At 49.3% G+C, this 20609-nt stretch overlaps 2 protein-coding genes and 1 long non-coding RNA gene across 5 annotated transcripts; 2 read left to right on the top strand and 1 right to left on the bottom strand.

Annotated features, from left to right (window-relative positions):
* Positions 1-5743: 5743 nt before the first annotated feature.
* Positions 5744-18549, bottom strand: LOC124650117 (2-hydroxy-6-oxononadienedioate/2-hydroxy-6-oxononatrienedioate hydrolase-like). 2 transcript variants are annotated; one of them, XM_047189679.1, is made up of 6 exons: positions 17881-18549; positions 6809-6901; positions 6603-6670; positions 6387-6525; positions 6145-6250; positions 5744-5909 (listed from the first exon to the last, which is right to left on the bottom strand). In XM_047189679.1, exons 1-5 carry the CDS (start codon positions 18547-18549, stop codon positions 6173-6175), a joined length of 1047 nt encoding a protein of 348 aa, XP_047045635.1. In that variant the 3' UTR covers positions 5744-5909; positions 6145-6172. The 2 variants fall into 2 exon arrangements, with proteins under 2 accessions (XP_047045635.1, XP_047045634.1); XM_047189678.1 differs by having other exon boundaries at positions 5744-6250.
* LOC124650120 lies at positions 5799-17089 on the top strand. Of its 2 annotated transcripts, XR_006986885.1 has the most exons (4): positions 5799-5924; positions 10813-10882; positions 16316-16392; positions 16786-17089. It is a non-coding gene; the product is annotated as an uncharacterized LOC124650120 (long non-coding RNA). The 2 variants fall into 2 exon arrangements; XR_006986884.1 differs by lacking the exon at positions 16316-16392 and having other exon boundaries at positions 10806-10882.
* LOC124650118 lies at positions 8748-9640 on the top strand. Its single transcript, XM_047189680.1, has 3 exons — positions 8748-8920; positions 9001-9378; positions 9469-9640. Exons 2-3 carry the CDS (start codon positions 9160-9162, stop codon positions 9562-9564), a joined length of 315 nt encoding a protein of 104 aa, XP_047045636.1. The 5' UTR covers positions 8748-8920; positions 9001-9159; the 3' UTR covers positions 9565-9640.
* Positions 18550-20609: the final 2060 nt, after the last annotated feature.

Here is a 20609-nt window from a genome sequence, read left to right as displayed (position 1 = left end):
AAATCTTCGGTATCAGCACATTGTGGAATACTCAGGATTTCTTGGTAATTAAACTAAAATACTTCTTTTTGAAATGGACATAAAACTAGTGTGGTCACCGGTATTTAGCTCACAATTAAACTAAATACCGGTGGGCCAAAGTAATTATAAACTCATTCTAAGAGGGGCCTGGACTTTCTATTATCCCCAATCCATTTGTGTTAGAAAGGTCCCAAAATGGAGTCGTTTTTATTTGAAAGTGGTTCGCACGAACGATTCCACACAGTGCAGAAAAAACTCAGCGATTTGACAAAATGGTCTTAGCGACATGCACCACATCCTTACCATGTGCCGATTGGCCTCACAAACTCGTGTGAGGGCGTGCACCATAGGAATGGTGTAGACAAGGACTTGGGAAAGAAGCGTCATTGTCAACACTAACATCCGTCATTTTCCATACTAAAGCCGTGTACTCCACCGAAACGCCTATACCTGATGACCGTACGCATCGTTGGCTGAGAGCCGTACAGCGCCCTGCGCGTCCCAAACACGCCAACTAACCTGATTTCTTTCGAACTCATGGAACACTACACTGAATTGGCTATAGTAAGTTTCTGAATTCTGATAGCGAAGTGCTATGAAGCATTGAGTAATTTTGCTCCGGCCTCATCACCAGTTCTCTTCCATACTAACAACTTCACAATACCAAGATCTCAAAAACAAAACAAAAAAGACCCACAATACCAAAATTATATTCTGTCAACTATAGTTATGACCAGTTCATTTCTTTCTCTTGATCTCATACAAACCTCCGGTTGTCGTAGGCTCAGCGTGCACCACGCCCGACGCCTCCAGAGCCTAATGATATATTCACATATCTTATCATTATCATTCGGCAGCCTAATGATATCATTGGTATCATCAATCGGACCTCGATGGAGACGCGAGACGGAGAATTTGGCAATCAGACGACCCATCAATCTTCTGCGGAACAATGTCTGAACCTGATCAAAAAGTGTAACTGTTATAAGACCCACAACAGAACCAATCAACAAAACTAGCACGGCTGTCGACTATTGGTACGTGTGCGGCCAGCTAGGTTAGCTGTGATAGCCACTGCCAATACCTGAAGAATATTGGCTGCCTGATTTTGCCTCCAGCTGCTCCAGTGCTAATAGTGATATCTCCTGGTCATATAATATTACTGATAGTCCCAATGGCGGCATCAGTTCTGAGAGACTCAATTTGGTCCTGCTCAAGTGCTCCTCCTGCTGGGGCAAATATTTGGTGCTTCAACTGTCAAACGGTATCTACTGTCCTTCACATCTCCCGCCCATATATTATTAGTACTAAGTTTATCTTGTCTCTATCCATACTCTCGCCAAAAAGTTCCTAGCTAGTCGTTGCTTGTGTCCCGGATAAGTACCACAATTTAGTTAATCTCCTTTAGTTGGGGCACACAAGGAGAAGTTCTCTATCTCATTGCTGATGCCTGATAGGGACAAGATCTCTTTCTTTGACGTGTTGACAGGCAAATTATTGGTGAGCTTTGAGTATATGGTGCTGGAGATAATGCTGAGGAAGTAATTCTTCCGACCTGATATCTGGTGGCGCAAATTAAGAGACTTGGAATAACACATCTCATGGAAAAGACGCAATATCGGAATATTCCTGCAACAAAGAATGGACAGCCATTTTCGTGGATTGTAACACATATGCGTAACGATCTGATGAATCGAAGTGTAGTTGTGGTTGTGGAGGTCCCTAGCTTGCGGATGGGCATAGAACAACCTAACTGCATTACGCACAGGGACCCACGTGGATATGTAGAATTATTGCTAGCTTGGCCGTCGATCCCATATGGCTCTGCTAAGCTGACAAGGTTCAAAATTTCGACGCCTCTTGGATCATTACGGCTTCTGGACGCTTCAGCAGCCGTTCGCGCATGAATTGTTTTCAGTACTCCCACGTTGTCAAAATTATATTCCTTCCTAAAACCGTTTAAATTTGTGCAGTCTTGGACTTGATTGTTCCGTGCATACGTCGTTATAGCACCAGATTTTTTGCGTCTTAATATATCTTCAGTAGGCAGGCACTGTTGGACTGCTACGAACAAAGACAGCTCTCTTGTACTCTCTATCTTTGCTGACCACATGATAAGATCAAATTTTCTGGACCCATTGCCGAATTGTCTCTTTTGAAAGCATATGAAAAACTGTGTCTTGCGATAGCTCGTCCATGCTTCGAACACAACTAACAGGATGTTCATAGTCCTTTTGTTTGGAACTAACCACTAAACTCCCATGATTAAGAACTACCAAATAGTGCGATATCTAAACTACCACTTGTAGCATCTGATTTCATACAATAGAATGTCGAAGAGCCAACACACACTATCCAAAAGAAACTTCAGATGTTGAAAATATTTCATAGTCGACATTCACCAGCGCATCAAAGTATCCATTCCACCTGAGCAGAGGGTAAGAATCAAGAGGTGACTTCTCCAATTGCATCACCAGTTACGTCCACCGCTACTCTGTTGAAGGACAACGGCTGCCAGCCCGAAGAATGAGGAACAAGCCACTTCTTTCCATCAATTACAATTTGCAAAATCTGGAGAACGTTAAGTTATGGGTAGGATGCGTGTACAACTTTCTACCCATGGGTGGGGGTAACCGTTAGGTATAGGTGTGGGTAAATTGTATACTCGTGGGTATGGATATGGGTGGATTTCTGTACCCACTGACTATACGGGTATGAGTATGGTATCGGTCTACCCTACTCATACACTACCCATTGCCATCCTTACTAGTTACCAGGATATGAAACATATTTTATTTTCATAAGTTTAACATAACTACTATGTTTTGTCTTATGTGTTGCGTAGATGTCTGTTTTGGCCTGCCACATGAGCACATTATGCATGGGCCGTATTCACATGGGCACATTATGCTTTGCAGATGTCTGCATGAGCACACAACCAAATCAGTTTTTGTTTCTTGCAGATTACTCCACTATAAGAATTGATGGATCAATCTCCAAATATGTTCAAATATCTCTGCAAATCATCTGTGATATTGATTACTCGAAATAAAACGTTATCAATGGCATTCTTAACTTTGAAAGTCGCTTGTTTCTAGTCTCTCGGTTGAGTTGTTAAGTCCTTGGTGTCGAGGGTTTGAAGGAGTCGGGTTGTCGGTCCGTTTTGTTGTTGTGGGGTGTGGGAGTAGTTTCACTTGGTTGGTTGAGTTGTGTTGCTTAGTGTCATTTCTTGGCCATGTTTTAACAGTTTTGCCATGTTTTTTCGCTAATTAACTGAAACTCTCTTCTTCATAATTAATGGACAAGGCAATCATTTTGCCTCCGTTTCAAATTGTGTTGTGGCATGGACCATGGAGATGGCATAAAATTACATTTGAAGAGCAACATATCACATATGAGATATCGTACAGCAAAGCAAAGACTGCAGTTCTTAGCCAGTACTGTTAAAATTCTGAAGCGATGGTAATAATCATGTTTTGAAGATATCTGACTTGAATCACACAAAGAACATGGTACATCCCGATATGTGCAGGTATCACCCATGATAACCAATCGGGCATCTTTCTCCTGTGTTATCAAGGAGATCTGTACGGATGCCTTTCACATGGTCTTCCTCAGACCAATGTGATTCAGATTTGTCTTCTGGTCCAGCCACATCACCACATGCATGAGTGGTCCGAGTCGATATTCATGAAACGCATGGATGATACTGCACGTAAGTTCGCAGCTTCGTCTGACTTTTCGTTTGGATTGCTCTCGATAGGTGTGGTTTGGATAATGCCGTAATGGGTGAGACTGATGCTAGCTACACAGATCAAGCTTGTCAGGTTCGAACTAGCCACGATCCTAGGTAGCTATAAGGATATCTTCGTTTAATGTGGTAGATGGATCCAGCAAGATCATTGGATTGGGTTGTAGCTAAGCTAGGATCATATATGCTCCTCCAGAAACCAGGTGCGAGTGTTAGTTATCCTCAACTCTTCGACATTTCTTTGGCCCAGGAAGTCATGTTATATCAGGTGGTCAGTTCCAATTTCAATATCCCTTTCAGAAGAATATGTCGCCTGAGTTGGTACTCCCTCCGTCCCACGAAGCATCACTTCTACTCCGGTGCTCCCCCCTTGGCAAATGTCAGCCCGCGTAAAAATACGGACGGTTGAGATCTTCTCATACCCCTTTGTAAGCAGTGTTATGATCGTAAAATTTTAAAATCTAATATGTATGTACGATCCTCTATATGCCCGTATGGCCCGCGTTGTCTTGTACGTATAGTGTACTACTACGATAACGTGCGTGTACAGAATAGGCAGGACATATAAAATGATCGTGGACGTCTTCACATACGTCGCCCCACCAGTTTGTCTCCAAATCAGAACGGAAATACCTTACCTATACATATAGACATACATTGGATGGACATTGGTCAGCGGGCCTAAGTTTGGAAAACAAAAAAAAGGCTCTCAACTTGTGTTAGGGGGGAGCACCGGAGCAGGACTCACGAAACATATCGAAGATTTGTAAAACCTGAATGTATCTAGAAAGATTTTGACAAATCTTCGACATACTTCGTGGACGGAGGGAGTACATCAGTGGCATACTATCAAGGCTAACATTGTTCAGCATCCTGTCAGTCATGATTCTGATGTTGGAAAAGAATTTAGCTGGAGCATACAATAAAGGGAATTGGAAATCCAAAGTGCCTTTAAAGATTAAAATGTTCCTCTGGCAATTGCATCAGGATGCGATATTAACTAGAGAAAACATGAGAAAAAAGAAAGTGGACAGGATCACCAAAATGTTATTTTTGTGATAATATTGAAACTGCGAATAATTTGTTCTTCTTTGGGATCTTGCTTGGGTTCTAATTCTTGCCCTAGAAATCTTTGGCAAAGTCAGTCATGGTTATATGCTTTCCTACCGGGGAATAAGAAGTATCATACTCATAATAAAATAGTAGTTAACTCATAATTTGCACTAAGCAAGGATGAAATGAATTGCTGTTTGTTATGCCATTGTTCGTACGTTGGTCATGACCGCCTGTGCTCAATTTCTGCGCAACTGAGTAACTTCAGAATTTTGCAATTTACTATTCTGCTATAGATTAAGAGCCTCTTCGATTCAAAGAAATCCCACTGGAAATGCAGATGATCACAACTCTTAGGACCTTTTCTTATGTTGGCTATTCGATTGGCATGATTTTCTCTGTATGCACCCTTGTCCCTTTGTACTCTATTTCCTGGGAAAGTTTTTGCTTAGAAACTAATAATCCGCAATCACACAGAATTTAAGTAGACATTTTACTTTACTTATTGCAGGTTTTTCCTCAACCCTACATTTTATTCGCGTGCATTGGAAATCCTAGAATCACGAGGCTCTTCATGTAAAGTTAGTACACTTTCTCAATTAAATTAATATGTGGTGCTGTCACAAGATTCCAAAGAATACTGGTGAATGAGCACCGAACTAGACGCAATATAGTATCGTATCCACAGACCACATGCACCTGAGAATCTTTAGCACCCATAAGCAATTGACCATGGCCTCATTTGATTCCAAGCAACAATTTGCAACCACTTTGGTCGCAATCACAAACTTTTTGTTTAAATCAAAGTTAGTATTCCAACACGTTAGACGTTATAACCTTCTTTGTAGGTGCTAAGAGAATCACAACGTGGCAAGGTGGACCAGGAGGAATGTGTATGGATTTGTCTAGAAGCTAGAGTATATAACACCGTTTGCATTGATAAATTATGATGTCAAACACATTACAATCTCTCTTGATTGCCTCCTAGAGAGTAGCCCGTTGGAGTCAGGGTCAGCATGAATTTCTTGCCGAGTTGGGTCAGCAATCCTCTCCAAAAAGAAAAAAAAATATCAAATCCAGGTATCTGCCATAAAGCCAGGTAACAAATATTTAGACTAGTTGAATTCAAATTATGTGTGAAGGAACCTAGCTGGCCTTGGTGCTTAGTTTTTTTCTTTCCGCCGTTACTATTTTTCCCTATATTAGGTTCAATGTGACTAGCATTCCTACACAATTTCGCACGGTGAACTCTATGTTGGTAAGACTTAACAGTAATCAATGACGAGATAGATGTGTATCAGAGGGTCGACATTTCTTACATTATATACTAATTAGTGTACATATGCATCATATCAATGGTCGGCTCGAGTCCATCTTCCTCAGGCTGGCCCCAGCAAATCTTCTTAATGCAAACTTCCAACATCCCTGTGAACCAACAGAAAAAGTTCCTCAGAAAATACAAAAGAGCAGTAAGAGCGGAAAATTCTTCCTTCAGCATGACAGCCATCAGGTTTATGATTTTCTATTAGGATTCTGGTTAGTTATCGTAGTGAATTGGTACCTTGCGACTACCCCTGTATTTAACCGAGGGATCCATGATGTAGTTTGTTATAAGTCTGCAAAGCTCTGCTGGCTTTTCACGGTTTATGGCATGGCCAGCATTCTTGACGATCATTAATTCCGATGTATCTCCCAAATGTCTGAATACACCAAAAGTTATTGCATCGTAATAGAGGCTTTGCATATGATGAGGTTTGTATGTTGTAACTAGACAAACCTTTGCAGCCGTAGGCCAAGTTCTAATGGAAACACTCTATCTTGCTCTCCCCAAATTATCAAGGTTTGCTGCCAAATTAACAAAGAGATATACATTACTATCAAAGCATAATTTTGATAATAATTTGAGGATAAGGGTTATGATGACAGGCATCATGTTGTGTACTGCCATTGAAGGAGATGATTGTGTATACCACAAATCGATACCTGGTTAATTTTAGGAAGGTCTGAAAGCTTCCTGCCACTAATCAAGGCATATAACAACTCGGTCTTTTCTTTTACATTTTCAGTGCACATAACCTGCAAGCATAGAAAGTGTATAAAGCTACTACAGTACACTTTGCAGAATCAATTAAGTGTAAAAGCACGCAAAAATTGTGTATAGCTAGTACAAAAGTAGAGGAGTACCGTAAAGATGTGCAGGTCATATTTAAATCTTAACTCGAGGTGCACAAGTTGATTGGTACATGTACATTTGAGCATTATCATAATTAACAACAGTGAGCGGAAGCAATGATTCTAGAAGGACAAGGATGCTCTAGTATGCCATATTAGACTGTTATGTAAGACGCTCACTGGATGAAACAAATTAGCCTTTTAGCATAATTAAGATGAGCTGTGCTTCCGTGAATCTCTGATCGAGAGATTAATCATGAAACATGAGCCTGAACCAGCACTGAATCGCCTGCCTAATTTCCGTCCTGACTGAATTCAGACAACCAAAATAATGCCATGGCGTGGCTTCTTCACAAGGTTTATATGAAGGTACAATCAGCAGCTTTTGTTGTAGCCATACAGCAGTACAACACGAGCAGCAAGTGAGCAATTCAGTTTGCTCGAGCGAGGAATCTGACTGTACCGACGATTCAATGAGCCACCACCATGATACTGGCAGTCATTAAGACCGGCTCTGGCTCTTCTTGTGTGCGCCGAACAGCAAGGTGGCGCAGAGTAAGATTGTACCTGCATGCTGGGGTGGGGACACAACTAGATCTATCACCGTATATGAATATGTTGGTAATACGGGCTTGGGGTTAGATCTCAGCGAGCCAATCTAATTAAAACAAGATTAAGGAGTAATTAATGGCAAAAGACTAAATTGCCCTTTTAAGTTTTGCCCGGGGGGAGGGTCTATGGAAGCACAGCTCAATTAATATAAGGATATAGTCAATACAAACACAGTAAAATAAATTATATTTCTTACAGTATGGAAGGTAATTTAATGTGTTACGACGAGTGGACCATTCGTATGCTGTGCTCTGCACCAGCTCAGCAACCCAGTTTCTTCTAAAGTCTAAACCTATATTTGCATTCGCATTCCAAAGCATAGTTTTGATCATCCACTTGCGGAAGGAAGTTCAATGAAGTTTCCGAAGAATCCAGCTTCCTTGGGAAGAAGCTTGAATTCTGCTCTTCACTCAAGACTGCAGTTACAGTTGAGCAATTTGTTTTCAGTTTTTTGATATTTCTGTTTGCTTTTCAAATATTGAAGAAGTTTATCCAAAGTCAAACAAACCATTGGTTGGTAACATCTCGGGTGCGTTTGGTAGGCTGCATGCCCCTTGGCTCGCATCGGCCCAGCTTTTTTAGGCCCGTTTGGTTTCCTGGTCGACGCCGCGTTGTTGCAGGAACCGGTTCTCAAAGCACCCTCGGGCTAGGCCCTGGAGGAACGTCCGGTTCGGCCGTTTCTAGCGAGCCACCCCCGTTTCCGCAGAAGTGGAGAACGCGGCGTCCTCGCAGAGCCACCGCGGGAGATGGCGGGAGCTCGCGCGGGACAGCGAAATCTCGGCGCCATGAATTCGGTCACCGCGTTTGAATTTTCGCCACCGTATATAGGGGCAGCTCTCACAGGCAAATCCAAATCCCCCATTTCCCCCATTTCGAGCTCATCCAGCATCCCCGATCTAGCGACATGGCCGACTCTACCTCACCCGCATGGTCGGCGAGGCTTGCGGCGGCGACGGCGGCTGTGGCAGCAGCTAGTGGCCGCGGACGATGGTCGTCTTCTTCGTGTGCGTCGATGACTTCGGTTGTGGTAAGCTTCTGCAAACCCTAGCCTTAGATCTAGATCTTATGGGTACACAACCGGGGTCTGAACGAATCCATTGTAGGACATTCCTTCGTCGCCGGTGGAGGTTGTGGAGGTTCTCCAGGTTCCATCTAACTCTACGACGGGGACGGTGGTGCTGCCTGCATCTTCCACTGGGACGGTGGTGTTGGCTGCATCTCCGCCAGGTCCCTGCTTCCCCTACCTCGGTGCTGTGTGTGGCTCCTTTGACTGGAAGGCCGATCTTAACTACCTCGTTGTTCTTTGATGTGGTACTGGTAGTTCATAGATCTGCTAATGCTTAAGGATTTCCATTTGGTAGTTCATTGATCTGGTAGTGTTTGTCATGTAGGAGATCATACCTTTGGGCTCCCCTGATCTGTCTGCGGCAAGTGTGAATGCTCAGCCATCTCTAATAGCAAGCAAACCAGCCATGGTTTAGAAACCTGAGCTATCAGAGTTTGTGCTGAACCGGTTGGTTCAGCTCGTCCATAACGGCGTCTGCTTCAACATGGGATTCAAGGAGGAGCAGATGAAGAAGGTAGCCGTGGATGTTCTTGCATTCGCTGGCGTACATGTCACCACTCTTCAGCTGTACAACCACATCAGAAACTGGAGGACAAAGTGGAGCGTCATCACGAAGATGAAATCCAATCGCATTCTAGACTGGAGCGAAGTTGGTTGCTGCTTCTACGGCGGTGATGAAGGGGCGGCGGACAAGTACATCCAGGTACGAAGCCTCATTGAGCTCCTGCATAGATCTGAAAGTATATACATGTCAATGTCGTCCACACTAACAAGTGTTCCTTGTCGATTGCAGCGGTACCCGAAGCACCGTCAGTACGTCGGCACCCCGATCACCAACTACGCTCAGATGAAGACGATCTTCACTCCCCGGTTCGTCTGCAAGGCGTAGCTCTTCCAGCATAACTTGCTGGTCAGGGCTATCGACTTCATTGCAGACAATAAAGCCGAGTATGCCGCCTACCGTAAGCTGCGACCACCGGAGAGGAGGAGCCGGCTTAGGACCTAGCTCCGCAACCCGGTTTCTCGCTTAGTGCTTCTGCTTCCTTATCATGATCCACTGATTTTGGGAGGTGATCTTGTGTCCCTCCATTAGCTAGGACTTGCTACAACCTGATCCCCGGTTTGTAATGATGAACTTGTTCGAGGTGGTATATACTAAGCCCTCGTGACGAACCTGTGATGCATCACGAACGAAGTAGTTGCTTCGTTCGTGATGCGTCGCCCACTAAGTACTAGTTGCTGTGTATTACCGGCATCTTTTCTAAAAAAACTGAATCTCATGTGTGCTGTTATTCAGTACTGGGTAACCTCACCACTCAAAGTGAAGGGGTTATCACAGCACTGAGCTATCTGCAACCAAACAGGCTGTGGGCTGCACGACATGGGAAGAATGGGCTGGAAACGGACAACCAAACGATAGGGCCTGGGTTCCTTCTCCGGCGCGCAAAAGGACGCACAGGCTACCAAACGACCCGCCAAAAGTGGCTTATGGCCCGTTCACAACGCGCAATTCCCCCCATCTTGCTAGCGCAGGCATGCATGTTTTCGGCCTAGGCAACCAAACGCGCCCCTCTTGTTTTACATGTTGCGGTCTATCTGCTTCTCTATTATACCTGTATTTTTTGGTCGAATATCAGCCCAATTTCCCATGTTGTGTACCCGTGAGTAGTGAACTTTTTGCCAAAATTTGACTTGTGGGTTGGAGTCATCACTGACGACACAAATTTATGCCGCCTCGGCGGTGTGGTTACCACTGACAGGTCATCACCGATGTACGATCACGACTTACAAATATGCTAGGATAAATTATTGCAGACATCTTCTATGGACCAGAATCTTTAATTAACCGGTGTCTACCTGCTTCTCTATTATACCTGTGTTTTTTGGTCGAACATATCAGCCCAATTTAACACATCAACAATTTCCCATGTTGTGTACCCGTCAGTAGTGATCTTTTCACCAAATTTGACTGTGGGTTGGAGTCACCACTGACAACACAAATTTACGCCCCCCGGCGGTGTGGTTACTAGAATCCTTAATCAACTTACACCTAAAGAGGACCATGGCATGCTAGGCCTTATGAGTTTGCTCTGAACACTTTACTTATCTTTTCTCTCTACTTTCTGGAAGGTATCAGGTGGTAGTTTGTATCTAAGTACCAAGCTAAAGCTATTGCTCTGCAGTTCCACCCCTACACATACATAAAGGTGGTAGGAGCTCGGGTCCTGCCATGTCTAGGGCGTAGATTGTAGGGGAAGGAGGGAGGCTGTCGCGGCCGAGGAAGAGGGCGGCGGCGGCAGGGAGCCGTGGCGGCGGCCAAGGGCGGCGCGGCGGCTAGGGTTTGGAGAGACCGACTCCTTTGGGAGTCAGCAATAATATTCTGATTATTGCTTGTTCCTTCTCGTACGATTACAACTAGTATTTATGAGCTGAAAACTAGGTAAACTAAATGGGCTAAGCCCCTAATTGGGCCCAGAGTTGGGACCCCTCCTGGAATATGTCAGGCCGGTCATAACATCTCTCTCCGCCTGCGCAAACAGCTCGTCCTCGAGCTGGTAGTCTGGATAGTGGAGGGCGAAGTCATCGCGCTGCTCCCACGTGGCCTCCTCCACTGGTAGTCCCTCCCACTGAACCAGCAAGTACCAAACACCTCGACGTAGCTGAGCCCGCAACACCTTTGCAGGACTCGGAAGAAGCCGGCCATCCGCAATAGGAGGAAGTGCTGGTGTCGCGGCAGGAGGATCACCGCACTAAGGCTTCAACAGCCCCACATGGAAGACGTCGTGGATGCGGGACTCGGCCGGAAGCTGAAGACGATACGCGAGCGTCCCCACGCGCTCCAATACGACGAAGGGCCCAGCGTAGCGGGGACCCAGCTTGCGCTTCGCGCGCGGGTCCAAGGACTGAGTGGAGCGATGCAGGAGACGCAGCCACACCCAATCACCAACCGCATACTCCACCTCGCGATGATGTCCATCGTAATAGTGCTTGGCCAACAGCTGGGCCTGCACGAGGCGTTGCCGCACCTCGGCCAAAACCTCGTCGCGGGTGCGAATGAGCTCACCCGTTATCTCCGTCCGGGCTGTCGCCGAATCCACCGGTATAATGGGCGGCGCTGGACGGCCATAGACCACCTCGAAGGGCATGGCGCGTAGGGCGGAGTGAAAAGAGGTGTTGTAGCAGTACTCCGCCCAAGACAGCCAGTCCACCCACGCGCGCGGACGGTCCCCGGTGACACAGCGAAGGTACATGGCGATGACCTTGTTGACCACCTCTGACTGGCCGTCCGTCTGAGGGTGGAAGGCGGTGCTAAACCGAAGCTTCACCCCTGCCATCCGAAAGAGGTCGCGCCACACATGTCCTGTGAATACCGGGTCGCGATCACTGACAATCGACGCTGGAAATCCGTGGAGGCGGACGATGCCGTCGAAGAAGGCACGAGCCACGGACGCTGCAGTGTATGGGTGCCCAAGCGCAATGAAGTGGGCATACTTGGAAAAGCGGTCAACCACCGTGAGAATCACCGACTTGCCGCCCACCTTGGGGAGACCCTCAATGAAGTCCATGGAGATATCGGACCACACCTATGAAGGCACCTCCAGCGGCTGTAACATCCCAGCCGGCCGCAGGGTCTCAGTCTTGTTGCGCTGACACGTGACACAAGCACGCACCCAATCCCGGACCAAGGTACGATCACCGGGGATATAGAAGTCGGCGCGGAGACGATGGAGGGTCTTCTGAATGCCCTCGTGGCCTGCAGAATGGGCCATCAACGGCACTCGATGGCGGAGGTCATCGTGGTCGGGCACGAATATGCGGCGCCCATGCACAAGCGAGCCGTCGGCCACGCGCCATGGTGCGGCCAACTCGCCCGTCTCCAAGCGCTACCGCGGAGGCCGGGCGTCGGCCGCCACCTCGGTCGCCCGACGAATGGCGTCGAAGAGGGCGAAGGAGGGTCCCGAGCGGAGGCACATCACCGCCCCTCGGAGACGCCGTCCGCCTCATCCCGGTCCGTGTCGCGCCGGGACAGGGGCATCCGCCACCGTATTGAGGCGGCCAGGCCGGTACTCGACGGTAAAGTCGAAGCCGAAGAGCTTGGCGATCCACCGATGTTGCGGCACCGTCGAGAGTCGGCCGGTCCAATAGGAACTTGAGGTTGTAGTGATCCGTGCGAATCCGAACGACCGCCCCCAAAGATATGGACGCCGCGTGGCGCACGCCTGCACCAAACCGATGAGCTCCCGCTCGTAAGCGGCGAGCTTGAGATGGCGCGCGGCGAAGGGCGGGCCGAAGTAGGCGAGAGGCCCATCGCCCGGTGTAGCACGGCGCCGAATCCCACCCGGAGGCGTCGCGATCCCAGGATGAAGGGGCGGGCGAAGTCCGGCATCTGCAGAACGGGGCCCGTCGTGAGGGCCCCCTTCAGGGCCTCGAACGCCGCAGTAGCCTCGTCGTCCCAAGCGAAACCGTCGCGACGCAGCAGGCGCGTGAGCGGTGCCGCGATGAGGCCGTAGTCCCGGATAAACTTCCGGTAGTAGCCGGCGAGGCCCAGAAAGCCGCGCAAGGCGCGCGGCGAGTGCTGCACCGGCCAGGCCGCGACGGCGGCCACCTTGTCCGCATCCATGGCCACCCCCTCGGCGGAGATGACGTGGCCGAGGTAGGCGACCGATGACGTCCCGAACGAGCACTTCGAGCGCTTAAGGTGAAGATGGTGCGCTCGAAGCTCGTTGAAGACGATGGCGATGTGCTGCAGGTGCTCCGCCCCGCCCAAGTGGTGCTGTAGATGAGGATGTCATCAAAAAAAACAAGCACAAACCGGCGTAAGTAGGGGCGAAGGACATCGTTCATGAGAGCCTGGGATGTCGCGGCGGCGTCGGTGAGGCCGAAAGGCATCACCAAGAACTCGAAGTGGCCGTGGTGAGTCCGGAACACCGTCTTGGCGATATCCTCCGGGTGCATGCGCACCTGATGGTAGCCCGACCGCAAGTCGAGCTTGGTGAAGAAGCGCGCCCCGTGGAGCTCGTCCACCACCGGGATGGGGAACTTATCCTTCAGCGTCAGCGCGTTGAGGGCGCGGTAGTCGATGCAGAAGCGCCACGTACCGTCCGACTTGCGGACGAGAAGGATCGGCGCCGAAAACGGTGACGTGGAGATCCGAATGATACCGGCGGCTAGCATGAGTGCGCACTGCCGCTCCAACTCGTCCTTCTGCAGCTGGGGATAGCGATAGGGCCGCACCGCGACCGGTGCCGTGTCCGGGAGGAAGTGGATACGATGATCGTACACCCGAACCGGTGGGAGCCCCTGCGGCTCGTCGAAGAGGGCGCCATGCTCTGCCGGCGGAGGTGTGTCAAGAGGGGATGCTCGGCCTCGGCGTCGGTCGTGGCGAGCCGAAGCTGCGGGGCCGGAGCGGAGCCCCCAATACCCTCCCACCGGACGCGGCGGCCACTGGCGCCAGAAGGTCATCGTGAGGGTGTCGAAGTCCCATAGGATGGGGCCGAGGGTCCGGAGGAAGTCGACGCCGAGGATGAAGTCGAAGCAGCCCAAGTCGATGCCGGCGCATGTGATGGTGAAGTGCTCGTCGCCGATGGTGAGAGGCACGTGCTGCGCCAGGCCGTGGCACTGTAGGCGGTCACCGTTAGCCACTGTGACGCGTAGGTGAGCACCGCCCGATGGCTAGAGGGCTAAGCGGCGCATGGTAGTCGATGGCAGGAAGTTATGCGTGGAGCCCGTGTCCAAGAGAGCCACCAGGTGCTCGCCGCGGATCGTCACCGGCAGGAGCATAGTGCGCTCGTGACGGATACCCGCCAGGGCGTGGAGAGAGACCACGAAGGCGGTGGCCGGCGCGGTCGTGGTGGCTGGCTCGGGCGGCGCCGATGGCTCGGCGAGTGTGTCTGCCTCGAAGTCGTCGACCGTCTCCAAATAGAAGAGGCGGGGCGCGATGTGGCCGGGCGCATAGGGCTCGTCGCAGTTGAAGCACAGGCCGAGGCGGCGGCGCTCAAGCTGCTCAGCCGGGGTGAGCCGCCTGAACGTCCGTGTCGCAGCCGGGGCGGGGGTCGGTGGCGCGGTCGGATTCGGCCGGTCTGGCCGTGCGGCCGGCGGCGGTGGTCGAGCGGTCGGGCGGCCGCCGCGGCTCGGTGGTCCGGGCGGCATTGCCTGGGCGCGATGCTCGTAGGCGCGGGCGTAATGCATCGCCGTCTGGAGGTCCCGGGAGCCCGAAGCTCCACGTCCACGCGAATATGGTCCGGAAGGCCACCGATGAAGAGCTCCGCGCGTTGCCGGCCCGTCACGCCCGGGCGTGGCAAGCGAGAGCTCGGAAGCGCTCCGCGAAGTCCCGGACCGTGGTCGTGAAGGGCGGTCGCCCAAGCTCCGCCAATCGACTCCCGCGAATTGGCGGCCCAAAGCGGAGGAGACGAGCTCCCCGAAGCGGTCCCATGGGGGCATGCCGCCCTCGTCTCGCTCGAGGGAGTAGTACCACGTACGTGCGGCGCCCGGAGGTGGTAAGAGGCCGCCCAAGTGCGGTCGAACGCGAGGTGCGCTCGTCCCCGAAGAACCGCTCGCACCTGGTTGAGCCGGCTGAGGGGTCCTCCGAGCCGTCGAAGGTGGCGAAGTCGAGCTTGGCGAAGCGGGGCGGTGTCGGTGCGGCGTCGCCGGGACGTATGGCGCTACACGGCCGGCGGAGGGTTCCGCGTACCCTGCGGGCCGCGGCGTCCGAAGTGTGGGCATAGGCGGGTCCCCGGCCACGGAGTAGACCGGCGAGGGTGACGATGACGCGGTGATCCACGCCGGCAGCGGTGATGGCGACGGGGGAAAGCGAACCTGCTGGATAGGGATGCCGCTCGCGAAGGTGGGGGCCGGCCCGGTGGGTTGGGCGGCGGCCACACCGGCCAGGGCAGGGCCGGGGGCGGGGGTGGCAGCATCGTCACGCCGGGGAGCGCGGGCAGCCAGGGTGCGGGCGCCGCGGTGGTGACGGTGGGCGGCTGCATCGGCGCGGCCGGCCCCTGGGAGCCGATCAGGTACAGCCGGATCCCCTGGACGGCGGTGACGAGGTCGTTGATGACCCCGCTCATCGGCTCGGGAGTGTAGGCGACGGGAGTCGGTGGCGGGGCGGATGGCGACATGACGGCGGCGACGGAGGTGGTGGCGGTCGTGGAAGCGGCCAGCTGGCCGGCCGGCGAAGTAGACGCGGGCGGTGGCGACGACATGATCGAACAAGAGCTATCTGATACCAAGTTGGTAGGAGCTCGGGTCCTGCCGTGTCTAGGGCGTAGATTGTAGGGGAAGGAGGGAGGCTGTCGCGGCCGAGGAAGAGGGCGGCGGCGGCAGGGAGCCGTGGCGGCGGCCAAGGGCGGCGCGGCGGCTAGGGTTTGGAGAGACCGACTCCTTTGGGAGTCGGCAATAATATTCTGATTATTGCTTGTTCCTTCTAGTACGATTACAACTAGTATTTATGAGCTGAAAACTAGGTAAACTAAATGGGCTAAGCCCCTAATTGGGCCCAGGGTTGGGCCCCCTCCTGGAATATGTCAGGCCGGTCATAACAAAAGGTAAATGATGAGTATATATTGTATAATTTTCTATTTACTCATTCTATAACAAACACAATATACACTCTAAAAGGCTCTCTTTATTACCTGGTGTAGAATCTGCTAATTTGTTTGGTGGTATTCTACGAGGCAATCTATTAGTTGGTCGTTTAATAAATTGCCGCGTTATCAAAGTATGTATTGCCTGCCTTTCTTAATCAAATTTTCTGTATGTGTAATGTTGCTAATGAGGTTACAATTCAGTGAACGGACCATTACTAGTAGGTAGAACCTTAGAATAACAAAAAAACCTTCTAAAGAACAATGACAAAAAAACGTGTGGGAGTGATATTTACAATGCACCATCAATGGGGCTGATATTTACAATGCACCATCAATGGGACTGATATTTACAATGCACCGTCAATGTTTACCTATTCACTTTTAACTTTACATCCTAGACCTTGTTCCGTCAAACTGTCAGACCCTGACGACCAGTAGATTTAAAACTTGTCAAGATTGGATATATAAAATTATATCATTAGATTTCTTATTAAAAATATATTCATGAAACTGTAATTCTACAGGTACATCTTACTGTCAAGTTGTCGAAATTAATGGTCAAAGTAGCATGTTGAAGACTTTGAGAAGTCAAAGAACAGACTGAGTATTAGAGAATACATAACTATTAATTCTGTTCGTGAAAGAACGGCTGTTTCATCAAAACTTAGACATTTCTTATTGCCTAAAAGTTTTGTCTCTGAACTGCAACATTTAGCAGCGGAGACTGCTTCTTGTATTCATGATACTGCAATATTTCTTTCTGTTTCCGTTTTACATGGGGCTTGAAATGGTGGGAGAACATCATTTGATGTCATATGGATGTATATATATACTAATTGCTGATTTTTTTTTGGAACTGTCAGATGTTCAAACTAACTGAGGTCACCTCACAGTCCACAAATCGAGTACAAAAGTGTAATTATTTCTATGTATTTTGATTTGATGAGCCACAGGTGCAATTAAGAATCAAATTACGAGTTCTAACACGACTCATCCAACCATCTAATCCGATGAACAATCTTAATCACGCAACATTACAGCACAAAGAATGCAGCTAATTTAGTTGGTAGGTCACTGAGTAACCTACCCTGACGCAATCCCTCATGAAATAGGATGGGATGAACTTTGGTGGTTCGAAAGCGAGTCTCATCCACCTCCTCAGATCCTCTGGCTGCTTCGAGCCTGCGACATTAGCAGAGGCTGCTTTCTATATCCATGCTAAAACAATGTCCGTTTCTGTTTTCGTTTTCCATGAGGCTGGGATAAGGAGTGGGCATGAATCATTTGATCTCCAATCGATTAGAAAAAACTAAGCATCGTATCCTAAGGAGCTTGCACCAACCAATTGCTGAATTCATGTAGCTGTCAAATGTTTCAACTAATTTAGTTCACCTCGCAATCAAAATTCAACATTTTGAGCGATACAATGTCATTTTTTTCTATGTAATTTGATTTATACTAGAGTAACAGGTAGTAGTAATTATGAATCAACTCACAAGTCCTAAGTTCCAACACCCAGCTACCCACATAACCAGTGCTCGGTGAACAATCTCAATCGTGCAACATTGCAACTCAAGAAACTGCAGCTAATTTAGTTGGCAGATCACTTTGTTACCTACCGTGATGTAATCCCTGATGAAGCAGGACGGCATGAACTTTGGCGGTTTGCAGAAGGTGAGCCCCACCAGCCTCCTGAGATCCTCCGGCCGCTGCGGCAGCAGCAGGCTGGCCGCCTCCTTGATATCCTCCACGGCGAACAGCCCCGCCGCGAGGTCGGTTTCCTCAAGGCACACACCTGCCGCGACGAGCACGAGCCGCTCTACCACGGCCGGGAATGCGTGGGCGAGGTGGTAGGCCACGAAGCCACCGTAGCTGACGCCAACGACGGTGTACCTTTGGGGCGCGCCGGGGAGGGCAGCCATGGCAGCGGCGACGGAGGAGGCCTGGTAGGCCGGAGATCTGTCGGCCGCAGGGGAGGCGGAGTCGCCGAAGAAGACGAGGTCTGGCACGAAAGGGGCGAGGCCGGCGGCGAGAAGCGGGCGGAGGAAGGGGGCCCACTGCCAGGTGGCGTTGGCGCCGAAGCCATGGAGGAGGAGGACGGGGCGCAGGGCCGGGTCGGGGCGCGGGACCCAGAAATGGACGACGGCGCCGTCCGGAAGCGGCACGGCCGCCTGGCGGAGCCCGGCCGAGCGGAAGGAACGGGCGTAGCAGCGGTCCCGTGCGAGCGTGGGGCTCAGCCGGTGCTTCCACCACCGCCTTCCGCCGGTCGGCGGTGGTGGCGCAGGCATGCCGCTCGCCGGAGGCGGGAGATCTTGTGGTAATGAGCTGGTGGACTGGGTCTATTATGCTAATCAAAGTACTACTCCAGTTGGGATTAAGTATGAGCCAGTTCAGGTTCAGAGATGTGCAGCTTCAACTTAGTCTCAAAATACAACTTGTGCTTTGACGGCTTGATTGCTTAATATATTATATTTTATCTTAAAAAAGCTTAGACTAGTCACAATGGGAAGGATTATACACTAGTATATGCATGATACTAGTTTATGATACTACTCCCACAATGCATAGTATCATAAGATAGTATCATTGTATTTAATGTTTTGTAGAATCTCAATACAAATATGTGTATAAGATGTGTTTGTTATTAAGTTTTCTAGTTTTACGTGTTATGATACGGTATCATGTTATGATACCACTCTCATCTCTCACCTCATTAAATGGTGTGCCACATCAGATTTTTCCAACATGGCATGCATGATACTACCTATGATACTCCCATTGTGGCTAGTCTTAGTCTCAAAATACTGACTTACGCTTTTTTGAGCGGAGACCATTGTGCACCAGACTACACCTGGGGTCTCGTTAGTTGTCCGCTGGATTTTAAACATAGGACACAAGTGTCCAACTTTAAATTAATAAAAATGTTACAAGGTGCAACCTACTTACAATACAACAAACACCAACTACACAATATAAATGAAAACAATTAATCCGTGTTGAAGCGTCATCACGAAGTCACCAGGGAAGACATATCACAAAGGAGGTTTGCAAATGGCAATAAACACAACCCCACAACTGCGTTGTCAGGCGCAGCCACATTCGCACCCAAACCATAGTTTAGAAATAGCCTATACCATAAGATGCTAAAATGGCAAATATTTGAGAGTTCTAAGTAACTAAGAGCAAAGTAAATAACGAATGTAAACTAAAATAAGAGAGTAATGAGAATGTCTTGTGATATGGTTGAGGGGTTCTCAAGGAGTGTAGGTTCCACCACTAGTATTAACTAAAGACACAAATTACATAATACATATATGTGTTCTCGTCGTATGTGGGAAAATTTCGAAGGTGGAATATGTATCTCATAACATATCCCTGAATAACCACTGCAATAACCTTCGGTAAGACACATATCGATCCATCACAATTAAGGGGTTACCCCCATGGTTATTTGTTAAGCGTTGTGAGTCCCTTCTTATCCCCTTCTTCCATACAATAGTGCACCACCACGAGATGTCACTTCCATCCGTATGCACTACCGAACTTTCGAAGGTAGTTCCCTCATGTGACCCTTACATGGTCGACATCACGCAACATCACAAGAGAAAACTAACATACAATCATAGTGTAAAGGTATAAATCATCTTAATTCATATAACAATATTACTAGGGTTTCTCCATATCTCCTCAAGAATAAAGGAACTACTCGTACATGAAGGGGATCAACATCATAGCAGTATGAATGTGAAGGTACAATTGCATACAAGTATAAATCCTAATAGGATTCGGATTACAACCAAGTAGACAAAGGGGATCGAAGATGTAGACGTTGATGATGATGATGATGATGATGATGATGATGATGATGATGATGATGATGATGATGATGATGATGATGATGATGATGATGATGATGATGATGATGATGATGATGATGATGTGTTGCCCTTCAAGATCCTAGCATCCTCCTCTTCTGTGTTGGTGTAGATGGTGATGGAGGCGGCGGCTTGTGGAGATGGCGGTTGCGGTGGCGGAGCAGTAGGGCTCCGCCCCTATGGCGTGGATGATGAAGAGGTTTCTCTCCTTGCCTCCCCCCTCCTTACATAGGCACTGGAGGTCGGTTTCACGAACTAACGAAGCCTGGAGCCGAATATGCCCATTGGGCCTTCACAAATGTTGTTTCGTTTGACAAAACGGACCCAACGGAGCCCGGTATGGCCGTACGATACAGGCAAACCCGCCCGTACCAATGGTCGTTAAGCTTGCAGATGGTTTTGTATTCTGGACGACATTTCTTCATATAACTCTGATTTGGGTGTTCTTCGGCTCGTTGAACTCGTATGGACGA

Source organism: Lolium rigidum, chromosome 4 (assembly GCF_022539505.1).
Source record: "Lolium rigidum isolate FL_2022 chromosome 4, APGP_CSIRO_Lrig_0.1, whole genome shotgun sequence".
Classification (NCBI taxonomy): Eukaryota; Viridiplantae; Streptophyta; class Magnoliopsida; order Poales; family Poaceae; genus Lolium; species Lolium rigidum.
This window is presented reverse-complemented; position numbering and strand designations above follow the sequence as displayed.